The sequence below is a fragment of the Procambarus clarkii genome, chromosome 67 (genome assembly GCF_040958095.1).
Source record: "Procambarus clarkii isolate CNS0578487 chromosome 67, FALCON_Pclarkii_2.0, whole genome shotgun sequence".
Taxonomy (NCBI): domain Eukaryota; kingdom Metazoa; phylum Arthropoda; class Malacostraca; order Decapoda; family Cambaridae; genus Procambarus; species Procambarus clarkii.
The window spans coordinates 15,499,550-15,517,817 of record NC_091216.1 but is presented as its reverse complement, the minus strand read 5'-3'; the positions used below and the strand labels follow the sequence as shown (position 1 = coordinate 15,517,817).

Genomic DNA, 18,268 nt, shown 5'->3' with positions numbered 1-18,268 from the left:
TTCGGGCAGGAAAAACATTAATGACTAAAGCTTAAAACTAATGGGTAAAAAGAATAAAATGTGTTGAGAACAAATAAAAATAGAGGTAAAAGAGGGGGGAACATTGTTGAAAAAGCAGCACAAATACAATTACAAATTATTACAGAAAATTACAATCAAACAGCGTTGATTTGAAAAAAAAAAAAAAAAAAACATACATGGGTTGACAACAGAGGGGTAAGGTAGGTTACAGGGAATTTATTAGGTAGTAGCTTCGTTTTTAACTTAAACTGGTTGAGAGAGGTACAGTCTTTAACATGGTTGGGAAGGTCATTCCACATTCTGGGTCCCTTGATTTGTAGAGCATTTCTGGTTTGATTAAGTCGTACTCTTAGGAATATCAAAACTGTATTTATTTCTGGTGTGGTGCTCATGGGTTCTGTTACAACCTTCTATGAAGCTTTTGAGATCAGGATTGGCATTATAGTTTAGCGTTTTATATATGTATAATACACATGAGAGAATGTGCAGTGACTTAATGTCTAACATATTCAGAGATTTGAGTAGGGGTACCGAGTGATGTCTGGGGCCAGAGTTGGATATTGTCCTAATAGCAGCTTTGTGTTGAGTAATTAGAGGACGTAAGTGATTTTGGGTAGTAGAGCCCCAAGCACAAATACCATAGTTGAGATATGGATAGATAAGGGAGTAATAGAGAGTCACCAGGGCAGGGCGTGGTACATAATATCTGATCTTAGAAAGAATGCCCACAGTTTTTGAAACTTTTTTTGCTATATTTAGAATGTGTCCCTGGAAATTCAGCTTGTGGTCAATGAGAATGCCAAGGAATTTGCCATCTAATTTGTTACAAATTTGGGTATTGTTTATTTTGAGATTTATTTGATTAGAGGATTTATTGCCAAACAGAATATAGAAAGTTTTGTCAATGTTAAGGGTGAGTTTGTTGGCAGTTAGCCAAAGATGAACTTTATTTAGCTCAGTATTTACTGTGGCATTTAGAGCAAGGGGGTCAGGACTGGAGTAAATGAAGGTTGTGTCGTCAGCAAATAGAATTGGTTTGAGGTGTTGGGAGGCATTTGGAAGGTCATTAATGTAGATGAGAAAGAGGAGAGGGCCAAGTATGCTGCCCTGAGGAACACCAATGTTGATGGGTAGGGTGGGAGAAATTGATTTATTCACAGAAACATACTGGAACCTGTCAGTAAGGTAAGATTTGAGGTATTGCAGGGAGTGTCCTCTGACTCCATAATGATGTAATTTAAGCAGAAAGCTGCGTAAAGCTTTTGACACTGTCAACCACCAAAACCTTCTTCTTAAATTACATCATTATGGAGTCAGAGGACACTCCCTACAATACCTCAAATCCTACCTTACTGACAGGCTCCAATATGTTTCTGTGAATAATACAATTTCTCCCACCCTACCCATCAACATTGGTGTTCCTCAGGGCAGCATACTTGGCCCTCTCCTCTTTCTCATCTACATTAATGACCTTCCAAATGCCTCCCAACACCTCAAACCAATTCTATTTGCTGACGACACAACCTTCATTTACTCCAGTCCTGATCCCCTTGCTCTAAATACTGAGCTAAATAAAGTCCATCTGTGGCTAACTGCCAACAAACTCACCCTTAACATTGACAAAACTTTCTACATTCTGTTTGGCAATAAATCCTCTAATCAAATAAATCTCAAAATAAACAATACCCAAATTTGTAACAAATTAGATGGCAAATTCCTTGGCATTCTCATTGACCGCAAGCTGAATTTCCAGGGACACATTCTAAATATATCAAAAAAAGTTTCAAAAACTGTGGGCATTCTTTCTAAGATCAGATATTATGTACCACGCCCTGCCCTGGTGACTCTCTATTACTCCCTTATCTATCCATATCTCAACTATGGTATTTGTGCTTGGGGCTCTACTACCCAAAATCACTTACGTCCTCTAATTACTCAACACAAAGCTGCTATTAGGACAATATCTTACTCTGGCCCCAGACATCACTCGGTACCCCTACTCAAATCTTTGAATATGTTAGACATTAAGTCACTGCACATTCTCTCATGTGTATTATAAAACGCTAAACTATAATGCCAATCCTGATCTCAAAAGCTTCATAGAAGGTTGTAACAGAACCCATGAGCACTACACCAGAAATAAGTACAGTTTTGATATTCCTAGAGTACGACTTAATCAAACTAGAAATGCTCTACAAATCAAGGGGCCCAGAATGTGGAATGACCTTCCCAACCATGTTAAAGACTGCACCTCTCTCAACCAGTTTAAGATAAAAACGAAGGTATACCTAATAAATTCCCTGTAACCTACCTTACCCCTTTATTGTCAACCAATGTCTGTTTTTTTTAAAGAGCGCTGTTTGTCGGCATAATTGTATTTGTGCTGCTTTTTCAGCTATGTTTTCATTTCTTGTTTTCATTCTACTCTTTATGCTCAATTAGTATTAAGCTTGTCATTTAAGTTTTTCATGCCCGAAACGCTTTGCGTAATAGTGGCCTTAGGCATTGTATGTACTAGCTCTACCTATAAGTCAACCAATCTTTGTAAAAATTTCTTGTATGTATGTACCTTACCTAAATAAACATTTATTTATTTATTTATTTATTTAAGAAGGTTTTGGTGGTTGACAGTGTCAAAAACCTCACGCAGGTCCACAAATAACCCAACAGGGAACTCCTTTTTATCAAGAGCAGCATGAATCAAGTTAATCATACTAATAAGTGCATCGTTAGTTAGATCTGTACCACTTACTGTCAACTACCATTTTAAGCTGTCATTGCAATCAATCATAGCTACCTATGTGCTTTAATATACTGTACCTATAATTTTCTCTCATCTTTTTTTTCATTCCATGTAATCTGTTATCATTTTTTATCTATAAATTTTGCAAGTATTTACCTCCTTAAAATTTTCTTAGATTAAGGACCTGCCCGAAACGCTGCGCGTGCTAGTGGCTTTACAAGACTGTAATTACCATATTTGTATCCTCACATTCCTTATGTACATTCTTGTATATGCATAAATAAATAAATAAAAAACTTCTCTACCCCCCCCCCCCACCCTGCCAGCTAGATCTGTTCCACCCCTCAATTCCTCCCACCCGGCCAGCTAGATCTGTACCACTCCCTCAACTCAGCCAGATAGATATGTACCACTCCTCTACCCCCACCCTGCCGACTTCTGTACCACTCTTCTACCGCCCACCCCCCACCCTGCCAGCTAGATTTGTCCCACTCCTCTACCCCCACCCTGCCTGCTAGATCGTACCACTCCCTCAACTTTATTTATTTATTTATTTATTTATTTATTTATTTATTTATTTATTTATTTATTTATTTATTTATTTATTTATTTATTTATGCATATACAAGAATGTACATAAGGAATGTGAGGATACAAATATGGTAATTACAGTCTTGTAAAGCCACTAGCACGCGCAGCGTTTCGGGCAGATCCTTAATCTAAAAAAATTTTAAGGAGGTAAATACTTGCAAAATTTATAGACAAAAAAATGATAACAGATTACATGAAATGAAAAAAAAAGAAGTTGAGAGAAAATTGTAGGTACAGTATATTAAAGCACATAGGTAGCTAAGATTGATTGCAATGACAGCTTAAAATGGTAGTTGACAACAAATTGGTAGGCACAATACAGCAGAAACAATATAAGATTGATTGCAATGACAGCTTGAATGGTAGTTGACAAAAATTGGTAGTCACAATACAGCATATGGCTAGCACATAAAAGAAGACAGCAATGAACACAATGATAAGGTTGTTTGATATTACATAAAAATTTGGAGATTGGGTAACACTAGGTACAGAGCAAATTTAAAGCTCAGTGTAGGAAACTAAGAAGATGAAGTTAGGTACTTTTTGGTTTTGCTTTTAAATAAGGCAAAAGTTTTACAGTTTTTCAATTCACTAGGGAGTGAGTTCCATAGACTAGGTCCCTTAATTTGCATAGAGTGTTTACACAGATTAAGTTTGACCCTGGGGATATCAAAGAGATATTTATTTCTGGTGTGGTGATAATGGGTCCTATTACATCTGTCCAGGGAGAGTTTCAGAGCATGGTTTGCATTTAAGAACAGGGTTTTGTAAATGTAGTTGACACAAGAGAATGTGTGGAGGGAGTTAATATTTAGCAAGTTTAGGGATTTAAACAAGGGAGCTGAGTGTTGTCTGAAAGCAGAGTTAGTTATTATTCTGATAGCAGATTTTTGCTGTGTGATGATGGGCTTAAGGTGGTTTGCAGTGGTAGACCCCCATGCACAGATACCATAATTAAGATAGGGGTAGATTAGTGCATAATATAGTGAGAGGAGAGCAGAGTTAGGAACATAATATCTGATTTTGGAGAGTATACCAACTGTCTTAGAGACTTTCTTAGTTATGTGTTGAATGTGGGTGCTGAAGTTGAGTCTCTTGTCTAGGAATAGGCCAAGAAACTTGCCATCATTTTTATTACTGATGTTTATGTTGTCTATCTGTAGCTGAATTGCATTTGATGATTTGCTTCGAAATAAGATGTAGTAAGTCTTTTCGATGTTTAATGTTAGTTTGTTCGTTGACATCCATAAGTGGACTTTTTTTAATTCATTATTCACAACATTATTTAGTGTATGTGGGTTGAGGTTTGAGTAGATAAGGGTAGTATCGTCAGCAAACAATATAGGTTTGAGAATATTAGAGACATTAGGCAGATCGTTTATATATATAAGAAATAGAAGAGGTCCTAAGATGCTGCCCTGTGGCACTCCAACGGTAATTGGTAGAGTGGAAGAAGTTGTATCATTGATGGTTACATATTGATGTCTGTCACTAAGATAGGATCGGATGTAATCAAGGGCAAGGCCTCGGATTCCATAATGCTGGAGTTTAAGTAAGAGGTAGTTGTGATTAACAGTATCAAAGGCTTTTCTTAGGTCAATGAAGAGTCCAATCGAAAACTCATTTTTGTCAAGGGCTGAGTAGATAATGTCAAGGAGACTAATGATTGCATCGTTGGTGCTCTTTTGGGACCGGAAGCCAAACTGGCAGGGGCTGAGTATGTCGAATTTTACGAGGTAGGAATAGAGCTGTTTGTAAATAATTTTTTCAAATATTTTTGATAGAATGGGTAGATTTGATATTGGTCTATAATTGTTTATGTCCGCCGGATTGCCTCCTTTATGGACTGGCGTTACTCTTGCTTTTTTGAGGATATCAGGGAAGGTGTAATACTCTATAGATTTGTTGAACAGTAGTGCTATGGGTGGGGCAAGGGCATGGGAGGCTCTCTTGTACACAATGGACGGAATTTCACTGGTGTTCCCTGCCTTGGTTTTTAGAGAATGTATGATGGACACAACATCTGCCGGGCTGATTGGTGAAAGGAGCAGAGAGTTTGGATAGCTGCCTGAGAGATATGTGTTAATATGTGTCTGAGTCTGTGGGATTTTACTGGCAAGATTAGCACCAACCGATGAAAAGAAACTATTAAATTCATTTGCCATTTCTAAATCAGTTGACGGTATATCCCCATCCTTGTAGAGTTTTATTTGGTTATGTGTGTTGTTTAGTTCCTAGGATACTAGAGATAGTTTTCCAAGTGCTTTTCATGTTGCCTTTTGCTTCATTGAATCTATTCACATAATATGCAAGTTTTGCCTTTCTTATGATACTGGTAAGCATTGATGAGTACCTTTTAGCTACTTCCTTTGAAACTAGGCCAATCCTAACTTTCTTTTCATATTCATGTTTCTTGTTGATTGAGTTGAGAATGCCACTTGTGAGCCATGGATTGTTTAATCTTTTGTCAGTTACTTGCTTGGTAAGAAGGGGACAATGAAGGTTGTAGAGGCTTAGAGTTTTGGAGAGGAAGAGGTTAGCTAATGAATTTATATCATGGGTATTATTGAATTCAGAATCCCAGTTAATATTGTAAAGTGCCTCTGTAAGATTGTCTAAAGCTGATTCACTGTGTAGCCTAAATGAAAGTTTCTTGCTTTTTGGTGGTGTTATGTCCATGTTCGCTATGAGAAAGGTAGGATAGTGGTCAGTTGTTCTGTCGTAGATTATACCAGATACAAGGGGAGCTGTTATGTTTGTCCATATGTGGTCCAAGGTAGTGGCTGATGTTTGAGTGACTCGGGTAGGTTTGGTGATTGTGGGGATTAGCATACAGGAGTTCATGCTGTTAATGAAATAGTCAACTTGAGAGCAATTTTGTTGACCCAGGTCAATATTAAAGTCTCCTCCCAGAATGATGTGGTTTTTGTTGAGATTGTTGTTTATAATAAGATTCCTTAGGTTGTCTGAGAAAGAAGCTATGTTAGTATTGGGAAATCTATAGATGGCTCCAATAGTCAAAGAGGATTTAACTCAGCCAGATAGATCTGTACCACTCCCTTAACCCTGCCAGATAGATCTGTACCACTCCCTTAACCCTGCCAGAGAGATCTGTACCACTCCCTTAACCCTGCCAGAGAGATCTGTACCACTCCCTTAACCCTGCCAGATAGATCTGTACCACTCCCTTAACCCTGCCAGATAGATCTGTACCACTCCCTTAACCCTGCCAGATAGATCTGTACCACTCCCTTAACCCTGCCAGATAGATCTGTACCACTCCATTAACCCTGCCAGATAGATCTGTACCACTCCCTTAACCCTGCCAGATAGATCTGTACCACTCCCTTAACCCTGCCAGATAGATCTGTACCACTCCCTCAACCCTGCCAGATAGATCTGTACCACTCCCTCAACCCTGCCAGATAGATCTGTACCACTCCCTCAACCCTGCCAAATAGATCTGTACCACTCCCTCAACCCTGCCAAATAGATCTGTACCACTCCATTAACCCTGCCAGATAGATCTGTACCACTCCCTCAACCCTGCCAGAGAGATCTGTACCACTCCCTCAACCCTGCCAGATAGCACTCCCTCAACCCTGCCAAATAGATCTGTACCACTCCATTAACCCTGCCAGATAGATCTGTACCACTTCCGTGGTACAACTGTCCGATTGATCTGTAGGGAGCCGGTGGCTGAGCAGACAGAACACTGGACGCATGATCATGTAGTCCCGGGTTCGATCCTGGACGCCGGCGAGGAACAATGGGCAGAGTTTCTTTCACAATGATGCCTCTGTTACCTAGCAGTAAATAGGTACCTGGGAGTTAGTCAACTGTCACGGACTGCTTCCTGGGGGTGGAGGCCTGGTCGAGGACCGGGCCGCGGGGACACTAAGCCCCGAAATCATCTCAAGATAACCTCCCTCAACCCTGCCAGAGAGATGTGTACCACTCCCTTAACCCTGCCAGATAGATCTGTACCACTCCCTTAACCCTGCCAGATAGATCTGTACCACTCCCTTAACCCTGCCAGATAGATCTGTACCACTCCCTTAACCCTGCCAGATAGATCTGTACCACTCCCTTAACCCTGCCAGATAGATCTGTACCACTCCCTTAACCCTGCCAGATAGATCTGTACCACTCCCTCAACCCCCCCCCACTAGCTAGACCTGTAATCCCCACCCCACCCCCCACCCTTCCAGCTAAGCTGTATGACTCCCTCGGTCTGCTACCCTGCCAGCTAAGCTGTATCACCCCGTCAACTCCACACCCTGCCAACACAATCAGTCAAGATGGGGAGATGTGTCAAGCCGTGTGGACGGTGGCCGTGCCGTATGCCTTTGTCATGACTCACCTTCCACACTGCCATATGTCGCTAAATTATCCACTACACACTACAGAAGCTACAATCCCCGCGTCTATAGGCTAACAAGAGGCTCCTTTCATTATGCATCTACTTGAGTTGAGAGAGAGTTTGAGTGAGAGGGGTTAAGAGGGTTGAGAGAGAGAGAGAGAGAGAGATGGTGTGAGGAAGATGACGAGTCCCTCCACACGCCCAGGGCTGCCTCCTTGTTCCCTAACCCGCCCCCAGTCTCCTCCACACCTCCCCCTCCTCTACCTCTAACCCAATTGTAAATGTCGGAAAGAATCGTATGGCATTATTTCCCACGTGAAGATATTAGAGGAGTGTGTCGGGAGATGAAAGTGAGCGTATATGTGAGGTAAAGCAAGTGGAAGAGAGCAGACGATGCAGCCTCTCGAACAGCTCGCTTTTACAACTCTTTTAAGATCATCTATAATGATCACAAACTAACAACTCCACCTCCTATACCCATCCCGCGAGCTCCTCCCTTCCCTCGGGGCCAAAGATCGCCAACACAAGTGGAAGAGGTTTAAGATATAATTAGATGAGCGCGTAAGAGTAGAGTGAGAGTAATAAAGGGTTGTAATATTGGGTGTTGGGTTAGTGTTGGAACAGTGTGAGTGAGAGGAGGGCGGGGAGGCTGTGCTGTGTCCGACTCCTCCGTAAACATTATATTATGGTGCTCATGTAGCGCCCACCACTACACCCCCACACACTACACCCTGCTTCTCGACACCTTCCCTGCCACCACCACTAGTTACCATGACGGAGTACAAGCTGGTGGTTGTTGGAGGTAAGGTGGAGCTGTCACTAGGCTCCCTCCTCACCTGTACTGCTCTCGTGTTTACTGCTTGCTCGCCTAGATCACCCTAGCCCCTCACCCTAACCTCTCACACCCTAGCCCCTCACCCTGGCCCCTCACCCTGCTTTCTCACACCCTAGCCCCTCACCCTGCTCTCTCACCCTGGCCCCTCGCCCTGCTCTCTCACCCTAACCCCTCACCTTGCTCTCTCACCCTAGCCCCTCACTCTGCTCTCTCACACCCTAGCCCCTCACCCTAGTCCCTCACCCTGTTCTCTGACCCTAGCCTCCCACCCTTCTCTCTCTCCCTGCTCTCTCACCTTAGTCTTTCACCCTGCTCACTCACCCTAGTCTCTCATTCTTGTCTCTTACCCTAGCCACTTACCCTAGCCTCTTACCCTAGCTTTGTCCTTGTCTCTCATCCTCGCCTCTCACCCTGGTCTCATCGTAATCTCTCACTCTAGCCTTTTGTCCTAGCCTCTCACCCTGGTCTCTTACCCTAGCCTCTCGTCCTAGACTACCACCCTAGCCTCTCGTCATAATCTACCACCCTAGCCTCTTGTCCTAGTCTCACCCTAGCCTCTCATAATAGGCTAGGGACTTAGCCTATCACTTAGACTTAGCCTCACTCCTCACTTTGGAGGCCTGGTCGACGACCGGGCCGCGGGGACACTAAGCCCCGGAAGCACCTCAAGGTAGCCTAGAGACTCGAGACTCTCGAGTCTTACCCTAACCTAGTTTTTCTGTTTTAAGTCGCCTAAGTTCAAATCGCCAAGCAGGATGATGTTTGGGGAAGGGTTTGTAAGGTTCTCCAAGCCGTGTTCTATTTTTATAAGTTGGTCTTTAAATTGCTGAGGATTTCCATCTTGTGATTTATTTATATACAAGGACAATCACCACATTTAGAATGTCTATTTTGAGTATGAGCCTTTCCACCATGTTGTTTGTGGCGTTCAGCAGCTCCATGCCGATGAATGTGTCTTTGATGTACAGGCTGACCCCACCCTGTAGCCTGTGTTTCCTGTCACATCTGAAAAGAGTGTATTCTGGTAGCCATATCTCATTGTCATAATAGTCCTTTTGTGCGAGTTTCAGTCAATGCTGCGAACGATGCATTTGCTTCGACTCCTCAGATATTCAGATGTAGACGAGGAGTCACAATGCTGCTGAAATATGTTGACCAAACCACACACTAGAAAGTGAAGGGACGACGACGTTTCGGTCCGTCCTGGACCATTCTCAAGTCGCTTATCTGAGAATAATATCCTCAGATATTATTGACATTTTCCTCTTGCTTAAAACTAAATCTTGTAACCCTTCTGAGATACCAACCCTAATCTATTCAAAGGCCTCAAGGTCTTTAGCTCCTGTTATAGTATTGCTCTACAATAAATCACTGGAGCTCCGAGCCTTCCCAGATGCTCTTAAAATGGCTAAAAGTCATTCCAGTCCATAAGAGTATTATGGACTGGAACTACTAAATTTTATTTAGTGATCTCAATGAAATCAACAATTTTAGACCAATATCAATCCTTTCAACCTTGTCCAAAATCTTTGAAACACTTGTATACAAACAGCTCTTCCTTTCTCAATATGCACAATATTCTTAGTTTTTTTTTTTTTTTTTGAGATATATACAAGAGTTGTTACATTCTTGTACAGCCACTAGTACGTGTAGCGTTTCGGGCAAGTCCCTGGAATACGATCCCCGCCGCAAAGAATCGTTTTTACACCCAAGTACACATTTTACTGTTGAGTTAAACAGAGGCTACAGTTAAGGATTTGCGCCCAGTAAATCCTCCCCGGCCAGGATACGAACCCATGACAAAGCGCTCGCGGAACGCCAGGCAAGTGTCTTACCATTACACCACGGAGACTGGGGTCTTACCAATACACCACGGAGACTGGTTCCAATAGTTCTAACCAATATGGCTTCAGGCCTCATAAAAGCTCCAGTGATGCTCTTATAAATATGCTTAACCTAATACATGCAGGTCTTGACAAAAATGAGTTAAAAATTCTTGAAAAAAAATCAGATACTATATTCATTACCCTAACCAGTATTATTCACTCATTCATCCACATCTCACCTATGGTATCTGTGCCTGGAGATCCACTACCCTAGATTACTCAACAAAAATCAGCAATTATAACAATCACAAATTCCAGTCCCAGACATCACTCTCCCTTACTGAAATCCTTGAACATATTAAATAAATAGCAAGTCTTTGCACATACAATTCTCTCAAGTGTTCTCTATACAGTATCTATAAAACTGAATTGCAATTCCAATCCTGACCTTAAGTGCTTCCTTACAAGGCTGTAATAGAACTCTCAGTCACCACACGAGAAACAAATATATCTTCGATATTCTTAGAGTGAGATTCAACCAAAGCAAAAATGCAATGCAAATCAAGGGGTTCCAAATTGTGGAATGACCTCCCAAATTTTATTAAAAGTTGTATGTCTCTCAACTAGTTTATTAATACACTGTGAGAGACTAAGGAGAGACCAAGAAATATTTACTTGATATCATGTAATTATTATCCTATAATCAATTTCTTGTAACTAGTTTCACTCACATTTTCCCATATAGGGAGTTATTTTTGTGTTGCTCTTTTCTTAAATTGTTATTTACTGAGTACTGTATTATATACTTTCTGCATTTATTGTTGTTTAATTTCTTTGTTAATACTGTATGTTTACTCATGTGCTTTATGTTCCTGGTTCATTTTAAGTGTTGGCCTCATTGACCTTATATTAATATATTACTCTTATGTTCAGTTATGTTCCAAACAAAATGTCATGAGAAAGAGTCCAGTTGCTTTTCCAACCTTGTATTTTCAGTTGTAAATACAGGGTTGCTACACCCTGTATTTCCATTCTGTTATTAATGTAAATAAACTACTGTACTATTGCTACAACTACTGACTCCATATTGTAATAGTCTTGCCTGTCATCCAAGTGTCACCTTTTCTAGGGGTTGCCCCAGAGGCTCCCTGAAGCTAACTGAACTGATATGTGCTTTATTAGTTTGGGGTCATCAGTCACTTGGAGTTCTTAGGCCTACCGGGGACCACGAGCCAGAATCTGGTCCCCTTGAGAGAGAGAGGGGCAGGAAGCAATGGCTTATGAGCACTTTACATTTAAATTAAAGTATGTCGTATTCTGCCATCGACGGGCATTTACCCAGAAAGATTGGCGAACCAAAACAAACAATTAGCTGGTAAAATTGCAACCTACAGTCCGATGCAGCTAAGAAACTTCTAAGAAAATAAATGAAGAGAAACTAGCAACTCCACTCTAACCAGTATTCCCGCTCATTAGCGGAATCTTCTCCTCTCCCCGACCAAGGGAGGGAGGAGGAGCCGCCTCAGTCGAGCCCACCTACTATCCCTTTCAGTTCTCGTCTGATGTGCTTGGTGGTCAGATGTTGCCTCTAAGCTTTCCTGTCTGGACTTAGCCCTGTGTGGCAGTGCCAGCTGTGTGTGTGATGTGTTGGCCAGGTGTTCATTGTGCTTGTAACTGCATGCGCCCTGGGTAACCTCCCCAGGATGCTCCCTAAGTACTGCCCTTGTATACCAGGGTTGCCTTCCCTGGACTTTTGGAATTGCTCCTCATTTGAGGGCTTCGTCGTTTGACGTTGTCTTCACCCTTGGGGTATGTTGGGGGTCTTGGGCTTTCTGTCTAGGGGGTGTGTTATTGGCTGGGGGGTGCGTTGTGGCTTGCACAGTCTGCTTACACCTATGCGACGATTGAAGTTTCTCTCCGACTACCAGTTTGCTTGGAGTGTTTCGGGGGTTGTCACTTGTTCATTAGGGCAGTTTGCCCGGTTTTCATGAAGGTCTGCTTAGCAGCTTATTAGGCCTTCCTAAGTTGTGTTTGGCTGTCCTTCGTCGCCCCGAGGTTTCACAGGGGCTGAGAGGGCCTCGAGGGGCCTCGTAGTTGAGTGGACAGCACTTTGGATTCGTAGTCCTGAGATTCCGGGTTCAATCCCCGGTGGAGGCGGAAACAAATGGGCAGTTTCTTTCACCCTGATGCTTCTGTTACCTAGCAGTAAATAGGTACCGGGGAGTTAGACAGCTGCTACGGGCTGCTTCCTGAGGGTGTTTAACAAAAAGGAGGTCTAGTGGAGGACCGGGCCATGGGGACACTAAGCCCCAAAATCATTTCAAGATAACCTCACCACTGCTCCTGGTAGTCGGTTTGTTTGCTTTCAAACAGAGGGGTCTATCAGCTCAGTGGGCCACAGTTCCTGGGCTTCCTGCAGGGTTGACATACCCTGTGGACCCTAGTAAACCCTCTTGGGCTCAGTTGGTAACATGGATCCGTCCAAGTCCACTCTCGCCTTGTGCAATGTTGACAGTTGTTCGTCTTCCCGAGGCAGGGGCAACAATCGCCCTTTCTGCCTCCCCCATACTGCCTGTTGGGTCGCTGACACTGACCTGGAGTCTTGTGGGACGTGTTCTCTGCTTATGTTTCAGTTTACGCATTCCTCATCTGGGGATTACACACAGAAAAAGTAAGGGCGAAGAGGTAGAATAGCTTATTGACAAAGCTCTGGTACATGGGGGGAATTGTGTAATACCCTGGTTTGTGTCTCAGAGAGACTGCAGGATCCGTGTGAGGTCAGTTGAACTCCCGGTTGCAATTCTTTTACCATGTTGTTGCACAGTTGATTAAGGCGCATCTGGGATCCTCTCGGACGTAAGTTCGAACCCTCATCACGGCCCTTGTGGATTTGTTCATTTACCTTTATTCTTATGCTCTTAACAAGGGGGATATTGGTATTGTGTTGAAAGTATCAACACAAAACAGAACATGAAACAATGGGTATAAATTGGACAAGATAGGAAAGACCTGGGTAAATACTGTTTCGGTAACAGGGTTGTTGATTTGTGGAACCAATTACCATGTAACGTGGTGGAAGTGTGGTCCGTTGATTGTTTCAAACATGGGTTGGACATGTATATGAGTGGGATTGGGGTGGTTATAAATAGGATCTGCCTCGTTTGGACCAATAGGCCTCCGGCAGATGTTGGAGGCCTATTACTTACCTTTAAAGTAAGGCCTAAAGTAAGGAGGCCTAAAGTACTTACCTTTATTCTTATGTGCTTAGCACGCAACTTACCCAATGTGGCCCACCATCCTGTGCCACTCCTGACCTGAATTAAGACAAGAAGGTCCCAAGACATATGACTCATCCTGGGCAAGTCACCCCAAGAGAGGAGGAATTGTAAGGGAGCACCTCACAAACACTCCAGCGAAGATAACCATGGTAGTGCAAGGGCAGCCCTCGGGAGCACCCAGGGAGTATAACTATAATTATCTAAGTGTAGTTACAGGATGAGAACTACGCTCTTGGTGTCCAATCTTCCCAGCACGCTTTGTCATTAAATGCTTTGAAATTACTGATGGTTTTGACCTCCACCACCTTCTTACCTAATTTGTTCCAACCGTCTACCACTCTGTGAAAGTGAATTTTCTTACATTTCCTTGGCAGCTTTGTTTAGTTAGTTTAAATCTATGACCTCTTGCTCTTGAAGTTCCAGGTCTCGAGACTTCTTCCCTATCAATTTTGGCAATTCCCGTTACTATTTTGTATGTAGTGATCATATATCCTCGTTTTCTTCTATCTTCTAGTTTTTTGGTATATTTAATGCCTTTAACCTCTCCTCGTATCTCTTATCCTTCAGTTCTGGGAGCCATTTAGTTGCATGTCTTTGCACCTTTTCCAGTTTGTTGATGTGGTTCTTAACACTTTCGCCCGCCTGGCTAAGGTTAAAAAAAAAAGCGGTATGTGCGCGCGGCGTTTTTGTCGCTTTAGCGTCAAAACAAAAATGTGTATACTCTTTTTACTCTCCTGACCTTAGTTCTCGAGCTACGTATTTCATTTTGGTACCAACGTGTTCGCAATAAAATTCTCTAGAAGAACATTAGTAAAAAAGGTCATGAAACGTATAGGGATACCAGCACCAAATAAAAACCTACGTAGATGACTCACCGTGAGCGCCCAACAGCAACAAAATGTTTTTACTCTTGGGATTGTTATCACCTCCACACTTGTCCTACAGCGTTAATTTTGGTATCAATGGACTCGCAATGAAATTCCCAACACGGTGATATGAATATAAACGGAGAATAATGGTCGCGGCCCACCCGCAAGAGTGTGGGAAGTGGCGGAACTGTTACCCGGTATCGGTGACGCGACGACACATGTGCGATAGGGCGCTTTGAAAGTTTATACTTATTTCACTGTCCTGACATTATTATTCTATGTACGTAATTTATTTTTGTGCCAATGTGTTCACAATAGAATGTTCTATGAGCCCGTAGGTAAAAAAGATCAACAAAGCGTAAGATAGAACAGCGCCAATTATACAACAATGCTGGAACATATCAGTGAGCGTCAAACACACACGAAATGTTTTTACTGTTGTTATGTTTGTCAAGTTTATACTTGTTGCACACAGTTATTTTTGGTTGTACATTGATCGGAATAAAATTCCCTAAACAGACATATGCATATAATACATGATATGGGGGAAGCATTACCAGTATAAACGGCTAAAGTCACCCACCTGCAACCCGTTTGGGACACTCATGCAGACACACGCTACACCCAAAAAAAAATCTATGAAGGTTCGAGTCTACTTACGGCAGTTTATGTGATACAGTGTTAATTCTGGTATCAAAATACTCATTTCAGCTTGTAGTTCATGCGATTTTCAGAATCAACCGAATCGCTGGAGGTTCAACATTTGAGTCAGAGTCAGAGTCATCTGACAAAACCGTCTCGTCAAATGGCAGTGTGCCAGACATCTCGGGTTCTGATTCAGTTGCTTCAGCTTGAGGTGTTGAAGTGAACAAGGGCCGCCTCACACCAGATGGTCCGGGAGTTTGCATGGCGTCAGCATAGGCAGGACCTGTCTCATCATTTATGTCTGGAGCATGCCGCAAGTGTTGAGATACTGTTGCTGTTTGAGGCCAATCTTCCGGGTTCCAGCGCAATAGGGCCCAAATTGCCACCTTGTGGAACTGTAGCAATGTTAGCTTTTTTTGATCAGCTGTGTTGTATTTGTACAAAACAAAGGCATTATGCAATGCCATTTGCAGGAAATAAACGTTATCTTTTGGTCCACTTGTGAGTTTTCCTGGTAAAATGGTAATACCATTTGATCGAAGTGGTCCACACCTTTCATGAACTCATGAGCAGCCTAGTGGTGAGAAAGAGAACCTCATGGCGCGCAGTTTGAAACAAACCCAAAGTAAATTGGATTAAAATTGAATTTTATACAAATATTTTTTTGAGGACATCATGTTATGTCCACATTGCGGAAGCGGTTAGGCAAACAGGACTCCAGGTTATGTCCTGATCCGCATAAAGTGTTAAGATATGGGCACCATACAACCACTGCATATTCCAGCTTTGGTCCAACAGATGTCTTGAACAATTTCTTTAGTATTTTGCCGTCCATGTATTTAAAAGCAGTTCTGAAGTTTGAAAGTGTAGCATAGGTTCCTTGCATAATGTTCTTTATGTGGTCCTCAGGTGATAGTTTTCTATATAGAACCACCCATAGATCTCTTTTTTTTTTTTTTTTTTTATCAGAATTCTGTAAAGATTTTGCACATAATTTATAGATTGTGTGGGGTCTATGTTCTCCTATTCCAAATTCCTTAACATGGCATATATTCACATTAAATTCCATTTGCCAAGTGGTGCTCCATATACTTATTTTGTCCAGGTCTTCTTGGAGGGCATGACAATCGTCTAAGTTTCTTATCTTCCCTATTATCTTAACATCATCAGCAAACATGTTCATATAATTCTGTATTCCATTTGGTAGATCATTTGGTAGATTTATGTAGACAATGAACATTACCGGTGCAAGAAATGAACCCTGTGGTACCCTACCCGTGTCATTTCTCCAGTCCGATATATTGCCCCTGATTACTGCCCTCATTTTTTCTGTCAGAAATTTTTTCATCCATGTTAGAAGCCTACCTGTCACTCCTCCAATATGTTCCTGTTTCCAGAACAAGCTCTTATGTGGAAGTCTGTCGGAAGCCTTTTCTGTGGAGAGCCACTCCGGCTCCCTGGAGCTTACCGGGCTGATATGTACGTACCGTATTAGACCGTGGCATCAGTCAGTTCGATGGAGTTTTAGTCTACTGGGGACCATGAGCTAGAACCTGGCCCCCCTCAGAGAGGCACGAGGAGCAATGACCTTTAGAAACCCTCTATGTGGTTGGAAGAATTCTATGTCTGCCATCTACCAGGTTAGGCACCTAGAAAGGTAGGCATCCCAAAACAAATTACAGCTGGTTAAAAATTGTGACTGAAAGCTGAACTAGCAAGCAGAACTCCCCAAACCGAAAACAAGTAAACCAGCATGGCATCACCATTGCCGCCGAGCTGCTGTCTGCGCAGATCTTTTTCCCCCTCCCCGAGAAGGGGAAGGGGAGCCCCAGACCCCAGTGTTGGCTATCCAACCTCAGTTCTGAGGCTGATTTGTTGAGTGGCTATCGTTTGACTCTGATTCCAATTCTTGTGCAGTTCTGTGCCTTATGGTGTGGTGTTGCAGAGTGGTGGTGTGTGAGACAGGTGTAATTCAAGAAGTACTGGTGCTGCATGCACCTATGGTCACCTTCTCTAGGTGACCTGTAAGTACTACCCTTGTCGTTTGGGGTTACCCTTCCTTACCTTGAGGTTACCTTGAGGTGCTTCCGGGGCTTAGCGTCCCCAAGGCCCAGTTGTCGACCAGGCCTCCTGTTTGCTGAACTGGTCAACCAGGCTGTTGGACAAAGTTATTGCCAGCAGCATTTATAGTTCCCAGGCAGTCACCCATCCAAGTACTAACCAAACCCAACGTTTCTTAACTTCGTTGATCGGACAAGAAGCGATGTTCTCAACGTGGTATGGCTGCTGGCCATACCACCATTCTCAAACTTCGGAAACTACCTCTGCAGGATTCTTTTGTTGCTCGGTGATTGCCCGCCCTGGGGTTCATAAGAACATAAGAATAAAGGTAACTGCTGGTGGCCTATTGGCCCATACGAGGCAGCTCCTATTTATAACCACCCAATCCCACTCATATACATGTCCAACCACATTTGAAACAATCAAGGGACCCCATCTCAACCCGTTAAGCAGTAATTGGTTCCGCAAATCAACAACCCCTATTACCGAACCTTTTTTTTTTTTAATTCCTGTCAGCTGCGGCTTTCTTGCCACTGTTTGACCTTGGGTAGGAGGTAGTATCGTCACTGGCAGAGGCACAAGGTACTGTGCAGCTGGCTTATTACCGGTTCAATTCCTTCTGGAGACGTTGTGCTTTTGCGGGTTTTTTTCTTTTTTTCTTTTGTTTTGTTTGCATGGTGGGGGTCTGCCAGGTTTGGCTACAAGACCACTTGTATTATTTTGGTGTCCCTCCGCTAGGCCCCCGGGATTGGACACGTCACAGGGGTTCAGCTTTTGTTTGTTTGGTAGTTCTGGGATAACCGGTTAGCAGTATAAGTACCTTGCTTGGGCTTCCCTTAGCAGTCTGCCTAAAGGCCCTGGAAAACCCCATTGGAGCTCATTGGTCCAATGGATGTGTCCTCTGAGCCCCATCTCACTTCGTGCGAGTTTGAAGGTTGCTCTGTCCCCTTGTCTCAGGGTGACACTTACCATTTTTGCCTCCGCAATGCTGCCTGTTGGGTCATTAATGCCTTTGACCTGGAGTCCTGCGAGTGGT

General features: G+C 42.9%; 1 protein-coding gene and 1 pseudogene across 1 annotated transcript in view; one reads left to right on the top strand and one right to left on the bottom strand.

Moving 5' to 3' along the window:
- The first annotated feature begins 8,321 nt into the window (after positions 1–8,321).
- Ras85D (ras-like protein 1) overlaps positions 8,322–18,268 on the top strand; it is a 114,039-nt gene continuing 104,092 nt past the window's right edge. Inside the window, exon 1 of the mRNA XM_045757258.2 lies at positions 8,322–8,520. Coding sequence (XP_045613214.1) covers positions 8,490–8,520 — 31 coding nt within the window. The 5' untranslated portion in view covers positions 8,322–8,489. The remainder of the gene's footprint in view (positions 8,521–18,268) is intronic.
- On the bottom strand, positions 17,344–17,462 carry LOC123767881 (5S ribosomal RNA; annotated as a pseudogene).